Source organism: Equus przewalskii, chromosome 4 (genome assembly GCF_037783145.1).
Source record: "Equus przewalskii isolate Varuska chromosome 4, EquPr2, whole genome shotgun sequence".
In the NCBI taxonomy this organism is placed as follows: domain Eukaryota; kingdom Metazoa; phylum Chordata; class Mammalia; order Perissodactyla; family Equidae; genus Equus; species Equus przewalskii.
The window spans coordinates 44347053-44368056 of record NC_091834.1 but is presented as its reverse complement, the minus strand read 5'-3'; the positions used below and the strand labels follow the sequence as shown (position 1 = coordinate 44368056).

The window sequence follows — 21004 nt, the reverse complement described above, 5'->3', positions numbered from 1 at the left end:
TTGCTCTGCAAACGACACTATTCAGAGAATGAAATGACAAGCTACAGTATGGGAGAAAACATTTGCAAAACACATTATCTGATAAAGGATTGGCATACAAAATATACCAAAAACTCTTAAAAATCAACAATAAGAAAACAACCAAATTAAGAAATAGGCAAAAGATCTGAAGAGACAGTTCACCACAGAAGATACATAGATGGAAAATAAATATATGAAAAGATGCTCAACATGTGTCATATGGGAACTGCAAATTAAAAAAATAATGACATACCACTACACATCTATCAGAATTGCTAAAATCCAAAACACTGACAACACTAAATGCTGACAAGGATGTGGAGCAACTAGAACTCTCATTCATTGCTAGTGGGAATGCAAAATGGTACAGTCATTTTGGAAGACAGTTGGGCAGCTTCTTACAAAACATCCTCCTTGTTTTTACCCAAATGAGTTGAAAACTCATTTATGTCCACATAAAAACCTGTACATGCATGTTTATAGCAGCTTTATTCATAACTGCCAAAACTGGGAAACAACTAAGATTGTTGTACACACGCAACAAACTAATTGTATACATACTCTTTCTCTGTCACCTTCAATAGGTCAATGAGAAATCAACTGTGGAAATCCATACACACTGTATGATTCCATTATTTGACCTTCTGGAAAAGGCAAACCGTGGAGACAGTCAAAAGATCTATGGTTGCCAAGAGTTTAGGGGGAGGGAGAAAGGGGTGAATAAGTGGAGCACGTGGAATTTTTAGGGCAGTGAAACTATTCTGTATGATACTGTAAGGGTGGATACATGTCATCATACATGTTTCAAAATCCATAGAATATACAACACAAAGAGTGAATCCTAATGTAAATTATGGCCTTTAGTTAATAATAATGTATCAATATTGACTCATCAATTGTAACAAATGTACCACACTAATGCAAGATGTTAATAACAGGGGAAACTGGTGGCAGTAGGAGCAGGAATAAGAGGTATGGGAACTCTGTACTTTCCACTCAAGTTTTCTGTAAACCTAAAACTGCTCAAAAAAAAGTCTATTAATAAAAGCAAAAGGAAAAAAACTTCAAAACACATTAGCAACTATTATTAGTACAATTCCTACTTTCCAAACTATTAAGCAGTTTCCCCCATACAAATTGTACACATACTCTTTCTCCCTGAGGATTCCCCTATGCTGCTTCAAATACCAGAGAGGCCTTTGAAGTACGGCAGCACATGGTAGCATTGTACTTCCCTGCTTCTGAAAGTTAGATTTAACTACATAATTTGGTATACGAGCTGCAGTGATATGTATCATTTCCAGATATGATTTTTAAAGCCATTTTGCAATTTGACGTATTTCCTGCTACACTGCCTTGGACCACATGTTGAAATAAAACCGTCATCAGCTTGGGTTTCCAAATAACTACGATGTGCAGAGTTGCTCTGCCAATCCGTATTGACATGTTACTTGCATGAGAAATCAACAGCTTTAATCTACTAAAAATTTGGGACTTTTTTTGCGTGCTATATAACCTAGCCTATCCTGACTTACATTCCTATAAAACGCTACTTAAGTTTTTATAATTCCATTGAAATGACATATTATCCACAATCTCTTTTTGATTTTTAAAGCTGAAAGAAATGTTCTTTGTCTCTCAATTCCCACAGTAGCTTATCTGCACCTTCTAACGGCATTTAACACTTTAAATCTTATATTAACACTTTAAATCTTATAATTATATGCATACATGCCTACTAGAACACAAGTTTTCTAAGGGAAAGAGTCATGTCTGATTACCTTAGCATATCTTAAGCACCTAGCAGAGTATGTGGCTTACTTTTTTGAATACTATACAGACTTTTATTCAGTAAAATGAGGGTACTATTGGTAGGGCCATCAAGAGAAAGGAAACACTTGTATAAATAAAAGAGTCACCGTTTCTTTTCAAATTTTATGTACAAAAAATAGGAACTTGGGCCCAGCCCCGTGGCTAAGAGGTTGGGATTCCAAGTGCTCTGCTTCAGCAGCCCGGGTTTTCGGGTTCGGATCCTGGACACAGACCTACTCCACTCACTAGCCATGCTGTGGGGTTGTCCCACATACAAAGTAGAGGAAGACTGGTACAGATGTTAGCTCAGGGCTAATCTTCCTCAAGCAAAAAAAGTAAAAAAAAAAAAAAAAAAAAGAGCAAGATTGACAAGGGATGTTAGCTCAGGGTGAATTTCCCTCAGCAAAAAAACAAAGACAGACATTTTCTTTCAGATTAGTTTTACACTCTTAGATAATCCCAGTGTTCTTCATTCTGGAAGAAATAGTTTCTTTTTAACTTAAAACTATATCTCTATTCCAAAGAAATCTACTATAGTCAACAGGTACTTTTAAATGCTAACAGAAATGCTGAGTGAACTAGACAGGAACAGAAACTATTCTAAGAAAGAATATTTTAAACTTGCTGAGTAGATATTTTCTTGTTTCTTACTTTCAGTCTTTTCTGCATATTTGGGTCATGACTGGCAGAAATTTATTTTTCAGACGTCGTTTGTTGTTTCAACAAATAGCCTTGGGCACCTAAGGCAAAAACTAGAACCTGCACCACTGCCACTGACATTCAGCGAAATAAAAGTTCAAAAAATAATTTCAATAACAACTTCTAGAAACAAGCTAGTAGTGAAGAGCTACCAGGAGCAATTTTAAACGTATCTTAGAAAAAATTACGTGTTACATTAAGGCTCCTTGTCTTGAAAGAAGTATGAGAGAAATATTCTCTGCCATAAGAGTTTGCAATCTAGCCTCAAAACGACCTAGATGTAAAAAGATGAATAACAACACAAAGAAACATTTACAAAATGCCAAATGAACAGTCTAGCAAAGAAATGCAAAAGCAATTTAGTCTAGTCCTAAGGATTCTGTAGAAAAGTAGGACTTAAGATGGACATTCAATTAATAAAAAACAAACAAAACACTTTGATGATATTTGTAAAAGAGATAAGGAAGAAGGGAGGGAGGGGGAGAGAGAGGAAGACAGAGAGAGAGCTATCTGGAATATCAGCATAGTGCCAGATTATAGATGGCCTTGCAAGTCAGGGATAAAATTCTGACTTCTGCCCTATAGTATGGACAACAGAGAGCTACTTCCTTGAGTTTTCTAACCTGGAAGGACATGTGAAAAGCGATCTTTCAAAAAAAGTGATTTGTAAAAAGTTTGTAGGATGGCTTAATGAAAACAGAAACTTAGATTCTGAAGAGAAAGGAGAGTTGCGGAATAAACAACAAAAGTAAGTGACATTTTTTTTTTTCTTCTGAGACAGGAAATAAGAGATTGAGGTAGGGAAAGGAACAAAGATTGAAATGGGGAAAGTAACAAAGACTATTTCTAAGGTTGAGAGGAGATAAAATGAACATATGGCCCCTTTTCCTCAGTGAAGTAAGAGACACAACTATCTTGAAAAAATGAGGGTGCTGGAAATAAAACTGAAACTTGAGATATATGGCAAAGATTTGAAATAGCTGCTAGAAGAAATCTGATAAAGAATTCACAAAAGATCACAATGAGGCTTGGTTTAACGGAGGCATGAATTTGTAGTGAACCTAAGTCCATAAATCCCACCAGTTATTTCTGGCCAGAAAAGAAACAGTTGAGATGAATCAATACAAAGGATCCAGAGAAAGTTAAGGAATTATAATAGAGGGCTCTAATGTTTTTTAGAAGTGTATATTAAAATGTCAAGTCAGGGGCTGGCCCAGTGGCACAGCAGTTAAGTTCACGTGCTCTGCTTTAGCGGTCCGGGGTTCAGCGGTTTGGATCGCAGGCACTGACCTACCCACCACTTATCAGGCCAGGCGCCCCACATATAAAATAGAGGAAGATGGGCACAGACGTTAGCTCAGAGCCAATCTTCTTCAGCAAAAACAGGAGGGTTGGTGGTGGATGTTAGCTCAGAGCTAATCTTCCTCAAAAAAACAATTAAGTCATAGTTTAAAAAAGAACCAGAGAAAGCTGGGGAATTATAATAGAGGGCTGTAATGTTTTCTAAAAGTGTCCATTACAATGTCAAGTCATAGTTTAAAAATGGGCTACGGGGATAAAATCAGAAGGAGGCTGATGGCCTGGAGGTCTTGAGAAGACTTGAGGAACTGATAGAAAGCATTTAAGAAGTGAAAGAAGTAAGAAAAAAGATCATGACTAAGTCATGGTGATAGGGTATTTGGATCATGGGGTGGGAGAAATTTCTTGTCTCGATCGCTCATAAACAGTCTAAAATTTCATTTTTTAAAGATAGGCATTGATAAAATACTTCAGAAAATATTTTCTTCAAAGTCTCACACAAAAACTGGTCTGGTAACTCATCAAAGGAGAAGCCTGAAGAATAAGGAAAAGTGAGACTGGAGAGTAAGGATTTCTTTGGAAGAGGTACTTGAAAGGAAAGCCCCATATAAGACGAATTTTCTGAAAAGTACTCAGAGGGTTTGTCCCCAGGAGTTTGAAGGACACAGAGTCAGGGCAGTGAAGCATGTCTGTCTAGCTGCAGCGGTAGAGCAGCTGAGAAAAGATGCGGGGCTGCAGGGGCAATGACGGCTCTTCCGAGTTTGCAGGGCAAGGTTTGCATGTGCTGACCTTAGGACCAATGGTGATCCGCGAAAGATAGCAAGACTCTGGTTGTCTAGAAAGGGATCTAGCCAGAGGACAGCCTAGTGGGAAGGGGGTGATGCCAATCAAAGAGAAGAGAAAAGGAACTTAAGTATCTGGTAATCTAAATATAGAAACAAAATTTACAGAACACTATTTGTCTTTGAAAGTTAAGAAAATAGTCCAAGTCCTTCAGGGACACAAAAGTGAACTGATAAAAATGCTATGATGTTGCTTGAACTTTTCAGAGTGATTCTTCAAAATCTTAACCTCTATAAGTATACTTTAAAGAGTTTTCAAATCAGTGAAGCAGATAATCATTGGTAGCCATTATTGCAGGTACATTTAACAAAAAACCAACTTAACTTCAATGAAGATATAACACTACAACATAAACCTTTAAGAAACCTTCAGAGAAAAACATTAAAATAGATTTTATCTTAGGTGATCAGAATTTAAATTTAGCATATGAATACTGTTCAGAGAAAAAAAAGAGAACAATATATTAAAGCAAAAACAACTTACAGAAGTCCGAAATCACAAAAGAACCTAGATGACTAAGCTAAGCCACAGGTGCAAATACAGTAGAACAAAAACAGTCACATACACAGATCTTTATCTGTCAAGGAGGAGGGAAATGTTTTTTAATTTTTTATAAGTGAGGTACTAATTTCATACTCTTTGGTTAACAAAAAAAGACTCAACTCAAATGAGTCTAAATTGCATTATAATTAGTATTTGATCCAGTGACAAACAGGTATTGTTTTTGACTAAGAAGAATTTTTACTGCAAAAGAATACTGATATTGAAAAAAAAACTTCCAGTTTGTACACAAAGTGGCTGACACTGCCCAAATCAGAGTATTCTTAAACTATCTTTGCAAAGAGATTGAATGTGGCTGGTTTTAGTTTATTTTCACAATACAGGTTTTCAAACTTCACAACTGATGACAAACATTCAAGAAGTAATATTTGACTCAGCCAAAATACAGCGTTTAGTGTCTAATAAAAAAATTCATTTTCAGATCCCTTTCCCCCTTCTCCCTCCAACTACAATAGATTAGATTCTGTTGGGTCTACGTAAATCATCCATATTGTCAAGTGGCAGCTCCCTTAACACAGGGAAATTCACTATTTCATTGAATTTTATGAAGAAAGGGCCTTGAGGAGTTATAATCTATCTTCTACACCTTACAGTAGGGCCATCTTTAAACAATTTATTTAAGAATTACCTCCAGGCTTTATTCCTCTATTCATAGAAAGACCAAAACAGATCCCACTTAACAATAAAGGTATTTTTCCTCTTCCTATAACTAGTAGTGTTTATTTATAACAGAAAAATTATCTGAATTTCTACATTACAAAAATCTAAAATGGCTTCAGGACAAAATCTACTTTGAGAATCTCTTGCAATAAGGGATAGAAAATACCTATTTTAATATATGAAAGGAAGTCTCTAAAACAGGCTCTAGAATCAGCAGATCTGGGTTTGAATCACTTAGACCACTTATTAGCTGTGTAATCCTTAACGTCTTTAAATCTAATTTTCCTTTTTAACCCACACAAAGGAGATAAAAAACAGTAACTACCTTAAAGACTGTGGTGAGGATTAAATGGGATTATACATTTTAAGTGTTTAGATAATGTGAGGGACATAGAGATACTCAATAAAGCTTGATTTCTATAATTATTACTAGTATGGTACTTTCTTATTTTAAAAATGTTGAGTTTTTTTTGGTTGTTTTTTGACCCAGCAATTACACTGAGAGTATATCTGTGCAAAGGAATATTGTATAGTACTTAAAAATCTGACCAGAAAAAAGTATGTAATAACATGGAAAATGGTCATATATACAATTACATGGAAAAAAACACCATTATATAAGAGAATGTAGAAAACGATTGCAATTTTTAAAGCGTAGGTTGTAGTAGGATGTACTACTGAAACACGAGCAGAAATATAACATCTTTACATGCAATAATCGAAAGTAATCAAATCCTTTTTTGTTTTGTAAATTTTCTAAATATTCTACAATGACCATACATTACATTTATAAGAACTTATAAAATACACACAGAACATACATGATTTTTTTTTGACTCCAACTTTCTCCAGAAAAGTAGAGTCAGAGAAAAGAAAAAAGAATGGAGAAAAAGAGTCAGAAGTATTTTCTTAAAGCAAGATTTTATATAGAGGATATTGGTGTTATTATATTAAAAAACTGCTATTTTGAATTATTACTCTCTAGCTTTAAAGTTAAAAAAAAAACCCAAATAGAGTCCTACATCTCAAGTACAGCATACTTAATCATACCTCCAGAATAATACTTCACTTAGAGATCAAGTTGATATGTATTCTCTTACTTAAGTAAATACTATTTAAACTTTGTAATAAAAGAAGATCATTAGATAGTAGAAATGGCCAACTAAAACTTATTGGTAAATTTATCCCTACATTATGTCTTAATTATTAGACAAAAGGATAATATTTTAAAAGGCAGAAAGTCTCTCTCGATAAACATTAACTCAGAGAAAGTAGATGGATCATTAAATCCTAAAGCCCAGGTTTTCTGTATCAAAATTGGTATGGTACTCGGCTTTGGTTATGGATGCAGTCACCTGCAGAGTGAGAAAAGAAGGCTGTGAAAACAAGCTAAAAAAGCCTACCAAAATACCAAAGAAATGGTCTGCTAAGAAGGGAGAAAACCAGAAGAGAATAGGTTCACTCAAGGCAGAAAGGAGTTTGTAAAAAAGGAAGAAGTTACCAAGAGTGTCAACCACCACAAAGAAGTAGAAAAAAGATGAAGCAGTGTAACTGAAGAAGATTCTTGATGGGGACAAACTGAATTCATAGCTCAGAAAAGATCCTTGAGATGCTGCTGGGCAATTCCAGAACTCGGAAAGAAGGAAGGGAATATGACATCTCAGTAATCCAGGAATGCTACTGTATTGAACCTGAATCAGGCGTCATCAATCTACCTTGAACCTGCCTGTGGGGTTGAATGACAGCCCTGTATAGAAGAGCAAAGTCTGAAAATGATATCTGTAGGTTGAATTAGTGAATACGTCAATTAGAGACAAAACTACACGTAAGAAATTTAAGAGAGATTAAGGTCAAAAGCCCTGGTTCTTAAACTTTACTGATCATAATTACCACCAGTGGTGCTTATAAAGATGCTGACTCCTGAGTACCATTTCAGAGATACTGATTGAGCGGGTCTGCATGGGGCCTTCCAAACCGCATATCTAATGGTACTTCAGAAGATCCTGGTACAGATGGTTTGTAGACTACACTCTGAGGACAAATTACCAGCATTTGGGCCATATGGACTGACAAGTGATGAAAATCTCAAATTATGATGTAAATGAAGAAGAGTTAAAAAAATTTTAATGATATATAAATAAATAATAAATAAAGCACAAGAAGGAATAAAGTGATGTTTACCTAACTTATTAAAGTTAGTTAAAGGCAGTCCATAGGGCCCTGTCAAAATGAGAAGTGAAGCTAATAATTTAATATGGACAGGACTGGACTAAGCTGGGGCTGTGGGGCAGTGGAAGGAGAGTGTGGATCAGTCTTATAATTTGCCTTACTTAGCTTTTCACCAATGGAAAACATGTTAAGAACAGTATAGCTGATATTCCCAGAAAGAAATAGTTATTTTTTAAGTAACATGATGGTAAACAAATAGAGACATTTATATGCTATGATTTTAAGGAAGTACATTATTAACAGTTTCTTCCACTGGGAATCAGGGGAGCTGGTGGCAGAGAAGTATGGAGTGCAAAGATAGAGTCCTGAAGAATTTACATGTGTAAATCACTGCCCTTTGACTCCCACATACAAAGCACATACTGACATGTTACCTTTCTAAAAGAGAGGCATTAGCAGCATTGGAGAATGAGTACAAATTTCCTTACTTAAGAATGAGGCTTTCTCTTAACATAAATGCTGTTAAGACAATGAAGGCACATAATCATGTTATGAAATTCTAAATGTGTTTACATATCACGCCCTAAAAATTAGTAACCTTAATTTCTAGACTCCACAAGGAATATGAAAGTGCTAGCCCAGAACTTCCCACACTTCCATCCTTAAAAGTATTCAAACATTTAATACAATAAAAGGATGTGTTGCTGACACACGCTTGTTTGATAAAAGCCATTCGTTAGGCTTGATGAATCTTTTGTTATCAAAAACTACACATACCTTGACAAAGTGGACTCACAAATTATCTTACACTTGTCTTCAGTGGTTTGTTACTTATAAACTTTATTTTATTTACTTTTTATTCTCACTTCAGTTTCAAGTTTATAGTTTTCATGACCTTAACAAGGAAATAATACCCTTCCGCAGTCTATGGGAAATTTCTTGGGTGTTTCTTCACCTATTAACAAAACATGCCTTCAGTTAAAACAAGAGGCCCTTTTATGCACTTATCAGGTATGTCTTTCCCTATTATTCAATACTTGGCAGAGCCAGTAATGTAAATATGAAAGTAAACCTTTACTTTCTAAATATAATGCATTCTACTTATAAAATAAATACATTAGTGTATGATCTGTGCGATTTACAGAGGATCATAATTCCATATTTAATGTGAAATAGTCACTGCTATCAATATAAAGATATACCAACTATTTGCTAATCATATACAATAAATTTAGAAAAAACATCTTACGGAAGAGTGTATAATTTTAAAAGTTTAGAGAGCCATAAGTGCCTAAGTTTAAAAATAGATTAACTATAGTGATAGCTTTCATTGCCTCTTAACTCTAGAAAGAAATGAAAATAAATAGACCTTTTTGTGAATGAAAAAGTTAGACATGACCTCACTCCATTTACTGTGAAATTCTGAAAGAGACAAGAAAGATTTTGACTTGGTGTATGTGAAGACAAAAAATAAAACAAAAAGTTGTAATGCAAATTACTTTTTAAAAACATTTCTTATATTTGAAAATCAGAACATTATCACTTATTTTGAACTTTTCTCTCCGTAGCTAAAATGCCTGCTTATTTTTAAGAATAAGAAGAGATGTTATACACTGAGCACCCTTATTATTCCAAATATTGCCATTAAACCTTTCACAAATGAGCAAGCTGAAGTTCACTGAGGTGAAGCAACTTGCCGAAGGTCACAAGCACTGTAAATAGTTAATATAAAGTTCTTTCCTCTACATCATATTGTATACTTTGACTGTCTTTATATTTTAAATTACTCTATTCTCTATTTTCTTACTCCACAATGCCTCAGAATAAAAGAAACTCCCTAAATTTAATGGAAAATTTTTATGGAAGAAAAGAAATACTACTACCTAAAGATATAAACTGCTTATAGATACATATCCTAATTTCAGAAATGTCAAAAAATGAATATGTAAAAATGTAACTAACAGGGCATAACACACTTTCATACATCCTCAACACCTAAGCTACAATTTCTTAGCACTCTTGATAAGGATTCTATCAGAACATCAAGATTAGAACGCTTAAATATATTTGATTTCAGAAATTAATTCCATCAACTATCAGAATTCATTCTTTGAATTTTCTTAGCTTAGATTTGAGGAAGTCTGTCTTAGTTGTAAGCAAAAGCGTACTTCTTAAACCAGAATATATAGGTTAGAAAGACTTTTTTCTTGTTTTGGTGAGGAAGATTGACCCTGAGCTAACATCCTTGCCAGTCTTCCTCTATTTTGTATGTGGGACGTTGCCACAGCATGGCTTGAGGAGTGGCGTATAGGTTCACGTCCAGGATCCAAATCTGTGAACTGGGGCAGCTGAAACAGGGTGCATGAACTTAACCACCATGCCAATAGGCTGGCCCCATAGAAAGACAATTTTTTAACAGAAAGTACAAAATAATGAAATAGTTAAACAATGTTTAATAACAAGGAATAAACTATTTAACTGTATCTACATATAGAATACATGACATCTCACTTTCTGTTTTTTGAAGCCAAGATTTAAGCATTTCCTATTATTTGGGTGTCATTTCACAACTCTGAGAATATGTTAGCTTATTTCAACTAGGACCATCTCTTTGCAATGAACCATGTCTCTCATGCTCACATTATATGTAAATACCGGAATAACAAGTTTATATAATTAAAACATTCTATATTCCTTCTGAATTTTTATGTTGGTATATTTTTATAACCTAATTTCAGTATTTCAAATGCTAGGTTAATAAGGTAAAAATATTCTTATTAACTTTTTAAAAGCTGTAATGAAATATCCTTCAGCTTAACTACCAGATTTTTAGTAGGTAACTTTTTTCTCCAAAATAATAAAAAATAAAAACATTAGAAAACTACTTTAAAACTAAAGGATAGCATGAAGTTCGTGAGTTTTGAAAGGCATTCCTATGTATGGCTCCCTACTGTACTCTGATTAATTATCTTAGTTATGATTTAGTTTTTCACCACATATGGTATTCCACAGCATGCTATGTAAACACATCAGGCCCATATGCCATCTAAATTAGAAAATGGCTTGGTTTTTCCAGTTTGTAGTAAGTGTAACTTAAAAAGTGATTTACTTTTTCCATTTTGCAAATTATTATAAGAAAACATTTGTCTAATTTTAGAGGTTCCAATCATTTTATTTCCCTGTGAATATGATGTTGAAATATATAAAAATGTATGCCATAAATACTGACAAACTTTACCTGGAAGAAAGAAATCATATGTTCAAAAAGATTCTTAAGGAATACCCGACCATGACTTATTGAAGTATACCAATACACTTACTGCGTATCACACAGTCCCTGCGAAAATCACCTCAGTGACAGAACTACACAGACTAGTAGGGATTCCAATTCCATTGTAAAGAATAACGGTAAACAATCTCTTTTTTTGCTGAAAATTGTTACTTGATAAAAATACTACCTAGGGACAGGTTTCAGAAATATGTCCAGGACAATCAAATAAACCACCTCTTTGAGCCAGCAATAATGACAAATAAGATGTTGAGTTCAGTACACAAAGTTCTGTTTAAACAAATACACTCTACTGAAAAAAAAAAAACACAGTACCAACTATAATTAGTGTAATCAATTGTTAATGGCTATTACTTCTTATTGAATTCACAAATCATTGTTACTAGTCTCAAAGTACAGCACTCAATCAGAAACTAAGGGCTTAAAAGACATTTATACAAACAATTTTGCTGCCAAAGACAATGCAAGAGTAACTGGGCACAGCCTGAACTTAAGTGGAAGACAACTGAGAAGACGAATTGGAAGTTTGTGGGTTTTATCCCACACGCTAGCAAAGAGGAAATCTACATTTGAATATTTAACTATAGCTACCATCAAAGATAACCACACCATAGTTTTAATTCTCAGACTTCAGTAAGTCTACAAACCACCACAGATTTGTTCTATGGGATTCTAACGTAGGATACTATATAAAAAACTTTTCTCCAGACTTTTACATACCTGTGTCAGTAAAAACGCAAACCAAAACTCAATAAAGCTCAGTAAAGCACACTGCTGTAAGTTCTAATGCTTGTCACACAAATGCTAGAATACTGAATTAAGATAGATAAGTGCTGTAAGTTTTACCTAAAAATGACTTCTTTGTCAACCGTGCTAAATTTAGAAACTTCAAATTTAACCTATTGTCAGATAAAATCCCAGAGGTCAAATGAATAGTTAAAATATTAAAAAGTCCTATTTTTTATGGGTCAGTTATATGTTTCAAATTTAAAAGAACTTTAAAGGATAATTCATTTTAATTTTATATTTCTCATAAATCTTCATAATACATAAAATTCAGACATTCAATTTCCAATATTACCAGGTTCAATTAAATGTGCTTGTTTAATGTATTGTGGCAAGACACTCCTTTGAGAGATTGTTCTGTTCAGTTCTTAAAAAGGCAAAATTCTCAATGACTATTTTAGTTGAAAATAAATATTCATATCTTGTCATTTTGATGTAAGTCTATCAGTTATAGAATTCTAGTTGCTCAATGCAGAAAATTTGGAAAATAAAGCAAAAATGAAAAAAACATACTTCCCCTACTCAGGGATTTCTAATTACAAATGATTACCAAAAAGTACCACTTGCCTCGGCCAGCATGTCATGCATTTCTAGTTCAGATAATCTTCCACAGGGATTTACGTGAGATTTCTATGCACATGAATTCAACTTACTACTGTGAAAAAAGAGTAGCACACTAGAAATATCAAATAAGAGCGAACCACATGGAGGTCTCTAAGCTAACACAGCTCATTTTGCAGTAGTCAGATAATGACCTGTCATGTATACTCTGGCTTTTCACAAAACAGAGCTTAAACAAGGATGAAAAGCTAGAATCATAACTGGCACAGTCACTGTAAAATATATGATGTATATTTAAATTCTCAGTGGTACTTGTGAATATATGTGACTTGAATGAAGTACTTTTGAAAGAAATATTTATACATGTTCACTTAATCATGTCAAATTAAGTTATCTTCATTTGGGGCATTTCAGCAGACAGAAGTTACTGATATCTATATAAAGTATACCCTTGAAAAAGACTGAATAGTAAATTGTGCCCTATATTTAAAAAAATATTAAGTCCACCTTATATCTTATACGTAAGCATGCAAAATAATTTCAAAGTGTCAGTTAGTTGAAGTTAGACTTGGGTTATACACACTGCATGTATTTGTTTTAAAATTTTAAAAAAAGTTAATTTTTAGCTTCAAAACTTTTTTAATAACTGAAGAATTCATAAAATACATAAAACAGTAATTCTTATTCCTGACTGCTCAATAAAATAATTTGAGGAGCTTGTAAAAAAGTATAAATGTCCACCCTCATTTCCTCTCTCTCCCCTTCCTGAACAATTCAATCTAAAAGCCATCAGATGGGGCCAGCCTGGTGATGCAGCAGTCAAGTTTGCATGTTCTGCTTCGGCGGCCCAGGGTTTGCCAGTGCAGATCCTGGGTGCAGACCTATGCACTGCTTGTCAAGCCATGGCTGTGGCAGGCATCCCACATATAAACTAGAGGAAGATGGGCATGGATGTTAGCTCAGAGACAGTCTTCCTCAGCAAAAAGAGAAGGATTGGCGGCAGATGTTAGCTCAGGGCTAATCTTCCTCAAAAAAGATAAATAAAAATGAGAAAGAAAATAAATAAATAAAAGCCATCAGGTTATGCTAAGTAAAATAGGTGTCCATGTGGGGTGGTGGTGGAGGGCGACAATAGATTAGTTAACCATGTAAGAATATATATTAAGGATAATGGGAACCAGTTTTCTGTGAGGGAGAAAACTAGAATGGTTTCTAATATCTAAAAAGGAATAGAAAAATAGAAACAAATGTGTATGTATATGAATGTACACACATATATCTAGTCCTTGGCTCTGTCTATCAAGAAGACCTAGGAGGATCAGCATCCCAGTAACAATGAGCACATGCAGTACCAAGATCTTGGTTTTAAATACCATTCTCCACTAAAAGGAACAGGGTTCCTTGGAGAAATGGCTGGGTCCAGGAAAGAAAAGCACTAAGTTGAGCCTGGAACATCTTTAGTACGGAAGTACTCAAAAATTGCTGGGATCATGTCAAAAGGGGACAGATGTGAGGTTGAAGTGGCAGAAGCCAGCCTGAAGTGGCTTCCATTAGCCAAATTTGGGCCAATTTGAACATCAAAATAAATAACAATAATAACCAATATAACCCATTGAATAAAACAGAAAATGAAAGTTTGAGAAGGAATAGGATATTTATATATCCCATATATATTTATAAATATAAATATTTATGTATTTATACAGTCTCAAAGTTCTTCTGCACAAATTATTAATTAGAAAGGAGAAGAGAGTGGAGAAGATTTGCAGATAACTCCTTCCTCAAGTAATTATAGTTAACATCACCATCGATGGTTCAAATCAAAATCAGGTGTCACCTGATAGAATACATATTGCATTACATCAGTGATATTCTTATCAAAGATACAAAACATGAATATAAACACAAGAAAAGATCAGAAAAAATGCAAAGTGAGAGACATTCTATAAACTAACTTCCCTGTAATCTTCAAAAGCGGCAAAGTAATGAAAGTCAAGGAAAGACTAAGGGACTGCCCAGATTGAAGACTAAAGAAACAAATGAAATGCAATGAATGATTCTGTACTGATCCTTTTGCTATAAAGGACATTACTGGGACAAATGGTAAAACTTGCATGTGGTCTAAGGATCAGATGGTAATAATGTTTCAATGTTAATTTCCTGATTTTGTTGGTTTTATTTTGAATATGTAAGAGGATGAAAAAACACTAACAGATGTAAAGCAGAGGTGTGCCAATATACCTTATGAAAGATTACTCTAGTAGTAGTATAGGACTATGGTCTCCAAATATTTTTGTTGATGTACCCCAATACTAAAAATATTTTAAATATGTACTTAGTATAAGTACATATGTGTGAAGTTATATCCTGTTCCATAGTACTAATATACTTTTTACATTATAAAAACACTCAGGCATAGAAGTTAAAATGTAACATTCATTTTTTAGAATTAAGTTGATTTAATTAGTCATCTTGTCTATCTCCTGGGGTGCAAACACTTGATTTTGGAGGCCTCTAGTGAAGAGAATGGGTAAAAGGGGAGATGAGTCTAGCAGATGTATTTAGATAGTTTCTGAAATGGGAGGAATTGATAGAATGAGGAAAAAGTGAGGCACTAAATCAAGGCGGCAGCAGCAGAGAAAAGAAGCAAAGAGAAGACTGGAGAAAGATTTAAGAAAGAAAACTTTTATAGGACTCAGGAAGTGATTTTCTTTATGGGACGAGGATGGGGAAGGCTTGAAGATGATTCCGGGTATTTGGCTTGGGTTAATGGATGGAAGTAGAGATGGAAGAAAAATAAGAGATGGGTGAGGTGGCGGAGGAAGAATAAAATACACTGCTTTTCCAGACTTACAGCATTCATTAGCAATAGTATTTTCACAACAAGTTAAAGAGCAGGAAAAAAACCCTAATGCATGGTGATAGGTAGCAATGAACTAGCTCCATTAATTATAAACACAGTACACTGTCTGGATAGCTGTTGCCTTTGTTAAATGTCTTTAAAGCATAGCCTATGAGAGAGGTAGGTTTTGTGTGTGTGTTTCCATGTGTGTAGATTTGTGTCTCCGTGTGCACACATGTATATGTATATATCTGTGTCCATGTAATTGGTCATTTTTCATGAAACCTAAAGTGACTACCTAGGTTTATGAAGAACTGATAAGGCATAAGAAAGTCATTATGCCATACTTCATGGATTTGGAGAGAATAAAGTCATTCTACATACAAATATCAAATAATTATATTGTACCCTTTAAACTAATATAATGATCTATGTCAATTATATCTCAAAAAAAGTCATTCTACGTTCAGGTAAACTGTTATTAAATCGTGTTATTAAAACTAACTACACTTAGGTCTATTTTATCTTTCATGTGCTAAAATGGAAAATTATGGATTTAGGTATGATGAATCTTATTAGATTTTTGTGGAATTTGTATAAAAGTAACATGCAGATTAGTGATAGATTTTTGCTCTCATAAAGCCCACAGCAGAAAACCTATTACTTGAAAGACAAAGTCATGTACAAATGTACTATGCTGCTGAGAGCATACATGGTAAGATTTTAGAGTTTCCACTGGTATGCAGAAGTTGGAGACAATGTTAACAGTTAAATAATGTTTAAAGTGCAATGCATTTTCAAGCACATATCCAACTATATACCCTTACCTTCTATTATCTAAAATTCTAGGAAAAATAAATAATTTCTTGAGAGTCAAACTTTTATCACAAAAGTTAAGATTTCTTGAACTTAATCCTGATTACCACAGGGAAAGGAAGTTGGACACATATTTTACGGCTATAACAATTTTACATTCATTTCCCCCAACCTAAATTTATTGGTAACCGATTCACTTCCTTTCTCCTGGCAATAACTACTTCTATCTTAGCTTTTCAAATCATTAAAATGTATGAATACGGCAAATATACTCAGTATTAGCTAATAAATAACATGCCACCAAAGCAGAGGAAAATGAAGGATAAGCAAAGTATGTTAACTTTCATGCTGGGTTTCTTTTAGGCCTTGAGATGATACTAATTGTCTTGACTCAGATGTTAATAATATACTGCTTTCTTAATTTGAAAGCTTCTGCAGCAATTCACTGAATTACAAAACATGACATTATCTATCAATGCTTTCTTCTTGGGACTCAATACTAGCAAACATCTTTCAAAAGAAAATAGAAAATTTACTACCTGCTGGTCAGGAACGGAAGTCTTAAAGAAGTGAGCAAAAGAGAAGTGGCGCAACACAAATATTCAAGGGAATGAATTAAGTTGCCTTAACTTTCAGCTTAACTATTACATTAAATTTAATTTTTCATTGAAAAAAAGTAGAAGTATATAATATAATATAAATGTTGGTATGATAAAAATACAAATCCATTTCACTGATATAATCCTTACAGTCAACAGCTGTGACATTCCAAAAATTAGAAACCATATTTGGAGGAAATTTGGAAAATGTTGGTTGCTCGCATCTGGTAGTCAATCACAGGTCAAACAGAGTATAGCAAATACAATGCAAGTTTTCTAACAATGTGCCTTCCTAATGGATTTCCACTCAGAGTCCAAAGATCTATTCTCTGCTAGAGAGGGAAAAACAAAAACAAAAACATCTTACCCTCCTCAATGACCACAGGCACCTACTGCATTTACAAAATGTATAATGTACTCCTAAATATGTAAAATATGCCCCCTCGCATTTTCAATATTCATTAATGAAACTACTATATAACTTAACAAAGCCACTCTGCATTTAATGCAACGCTATATAGTTATAGTAGTATAGAGCCTTTGCAAAAGAATATATGCAACAAGGCATACTTACAAAAGGAAAGAAATCCTTTTTCAAAATTTGCTTTCCTAACTTGTTTGTCGAAGGTAGGAGGAAACCCCAAACAAAAAACACACTTAGAAAAATTATATTATACCACAAGACAACTACTGAAAATCAATCGTATGTCACTATTGTTTTTCATTTAAATACAATTTCTGGAAAGTATTTTTTAATTATGTAATAAAATCTTTTGATATTAAATATGCTCCTTCTTAAATCTGGGTCTTAGGAAAATGAATGGAAAATAATTCTTGATATTGTATAGTTTAAACGTTGGGCAAAAATGCTTGATTATGAAATAAAATGCATAGTGTATTCTATTTTAATAAGCAGTATACAAACGTAAAATTTTTAATAAATTTGGTTATTTAAAAAATTTTAAATAGTTTTTTTCTATAACCAAATGCTTTCTGCAGTTTTTGATAAATAAACTTTTACAAATGGCCTCTGTGATAAGCCGGTACAAATCATTTTAACTAACGATAAAAGGAATATTTTTGATTCCCTGATCAGACAGGAATTCAGTATTAATTTTAATTCACTCTAGGACAGACAAATGCACTTAAGTAGCATTTAAGAAAGATGGCTTGATGGTCACATTATAATAGACAGTTAATTTCCACTGTCTATTTAAGGAAGAACAATTTGATTAACACACAGCTAACCAGAATGCTTTAGTTCAAATATATTCAATATTTCTGTCAAATGAGTTAAAGCATCAGGAGTCTAGCTATTCACTCACACACTTAAAAACACACACACACACACACACACACACATCTTAAACTGTGGACCACCACAATTTAAGGTTATAATATTGGTATTCAAAAGACACAGTTTCAATAGTTTATTTGTGTAGATAAACTATTAAACAACCTTATTAGAAATTTTATCCTTTCTACTTAGCTAAAATAAATATCAAGAATTTTAGGATATAAAAACTAGTTTTCTCAAAGAACAGATCTTATAAAACACTCATAGTATACTTATATCTTAAGATGAGCCATTTACAAAATAAAATTGTATTTTATTGGTTATTCTGTTGGTTAACATTTATACATATACATATATATATACTTGTCAAAACAAATTTCTTTGACTCAAAGCAGAGTCATCCTGCTATCCCTAGATGCAGTAAGTTAGCAAAGGGTGACTTTTTTTGGCTCCGAGAACACTAATTAATACAGAGCAGTAATATAGGGAATATACAAAATAGCTAAATATTTCACACAGGAAATTTATATAATTTAGTACAGCTGTTTATTCCTTAATTTAAGGGCAATAAAATCATCATGGCAATATATATTTAAAGTTAATTAGACTAAAATGTTAGTCCTTCATATTTCAATTCTCTTTAAAGTTAGGAAGCTGATGGTATGGTATAGAAAAGCTATCAAAATGAAGGGAAATGGTACTTTCTGTTACAGGCTTTTTCGCCCTTACCTTAGAAGATGAAGAATCACACTCCTGACATATCCATCCATAGCCTGTTTGTTTAGGGGACTTTTTCAAAGGAGGATCCAAACAGCCAAAATGGTAGCACAGTCTGCATTCATCGCACCTGAAGGGTAAACAGATTTATGGTATATCTAAATAATATTAAAAAACAACTTTTTCAATGACAAATGGCAAACTATTGTACATCTCAACTTTAACACTGTTAATTCTATCCTTAGCTCACAAGATCATCAAATTAATGTTTACAACAATCTAAACCTGAAATAAATATTTTAGAACAACAAAATACAAGAAAATTAACAAACAAAACAAATATCATTCAGAACATTTTAACAGTAGAAATGTTAAGAGCATATGAACAAATGCGTGTGTATAGCCACATATGTTCAAAACCAACACACACAGAACAATATCAATTTGAACTTCAAGAATTAATCATTTGCCCATTAGATAGTTTAAAAACATTTAATAATATATATATCAAGATTATGAATTCAATCCAATACATTGTGATTATTTAAAAAATTTGAGAACTCTAAGGAATTCTATTAGGTTACACTAAGCTATAATCAACTCCACACAAATTATACCTCATCACTCTCTTTCTCCAAGTTAACGTGGATTGTAAACAAACTTTCTAACGTTTATAGCATGCTAACACAATCTACAGCAAATAAAAACCATTCTAAGAATTTGATATTATTTTCTCAAATATAATTTTCTTAAACTTTACCTGTCACTTTCTCTCAGTATATTTGGTTTTTCAAAGTACCTCCTAGTACATTTTAAAGCTCATTAACAAATATTTTGATAGTGTCTTTGCCACCTATGACATACAAAATCTAAGAAAACTATCATACCTATTCTTCGTTTCAGACAATCTCATCCTGCTGACAATGAAGAAAGATCTGTATTATTTCAGAGTTTTGTAAAAAGAATTTTGCATCAGTTGGAATAACAAGACCAAATTTAACAACAAATAACAAAGATGTATACATCTTATGGAAAAGATTATATTTTCATTTTCTTTGTTGCTCTTTTTTTGAAGTTAAAAAAATAATACTGTCGGGGCTGGCCCCGTGGCCGAGTGGTTAAGTTCGCGCGCTCTGCTGCAGGCGGCCCAGTGTTTCGTTGGTTCGAATCCTGGGCGCGGACATGGCACTGCTCATCAAACCACGCTGAGGCAGCATCCCACATGCCACAACTAGAAGGACCCACAACGAAGAAGATACAACTATGTACCGGGGGGCTTTGGGGAGAAAAAGTAAAAAAAAAAAAAAAAAAAAAAAAAAAAAAAAATAAAAATCTTTAAAAAAAAAAAAAAAAAAAAAAAAAATAATATGTCTCTAAACCCATCTGCCAGATTGTCTTTATATATCATTTCTCTTACTGATTTAAAACTTAAAAAGTTGAGAAATCCACAACTAAGAAACCAAGAGGAAAAATTTACAGGATATGTTACTTGAATAAAGTGTAAAATTACTATTCAATAACCATTTGTTAGAAAAAAAGGGGAAAGAGCTGTTGTTATAATTAACACACAAAGAAAAACAATTGATTTTCATAAACCATCACATAAAGGGGACTATAAATCTACATTTAGCATAAAAATTTCATATGATGCTATAAAACCCAATCGCCCAAAGACTCATTTTGGGAATCAAGAGTTTCAGAGAAGTTAGCAACTTAGCTAAGTTATTCGGGTATAAAGAAATCTAAAACACAATTATATGTCATAAGTTTACGCATTTCTTCCTCTATAACTTTCTCCCTATGAACCAAATAAACTTACGTATTCTTCCAAAACTCTTCCTTTAGACTCAAGATATCAACTTGAAAAAAAAAAGTTTACTATGATAATTCTAGCTATAGGAAAAAAAAAATAGGAATAACAGTACTTTATCTACTATGCCAGTATTATAAATAAACTATCCAAAAATATATTTAAAAGAAACTAAAATGTTCAAATACCTGTTGTTCTGGCGTCAAGAAAAAAATAATAGATA

At 33.3% G+C, this 21004-nt stretch overlaps 1 protein-coding gene across 6 annotated transcripts in view; it reads right to left on the bottom strand.

Annotated features, from left to right (window-relative positions):
- PHF14 (PHD finger protein 14) overlaps positions 1 to 21004 on the bottom strand; it is a 201133-nt gene that overhangs the window by 50005 nt on the left and 130124 nt on the right. For 4 of the 6 annotated variants that reach the window (XR_011539052.1, XR_011539050.1, XM_070615778.1 and 1 more), the window contains one exon: positions 18984 to 19101. Coding sequence is in view for 2 of the 6 variants with exons in the window: in XM_070615778.1 (XP_070471879.1) it covers positions 18984 to 19101 (118 nt within the window). In the remaining 4 variants the exon portion in view is untranslated. Of the gene's footprint in view, positions 1 to 18983; positions 19102 to 19858; positions 19889 to 21004 lie in introns of all 6 variants that reach the window. The other 2 variants (XR_011539053.1, XR_011539051.1) reach the window with 1 other exon arrangement.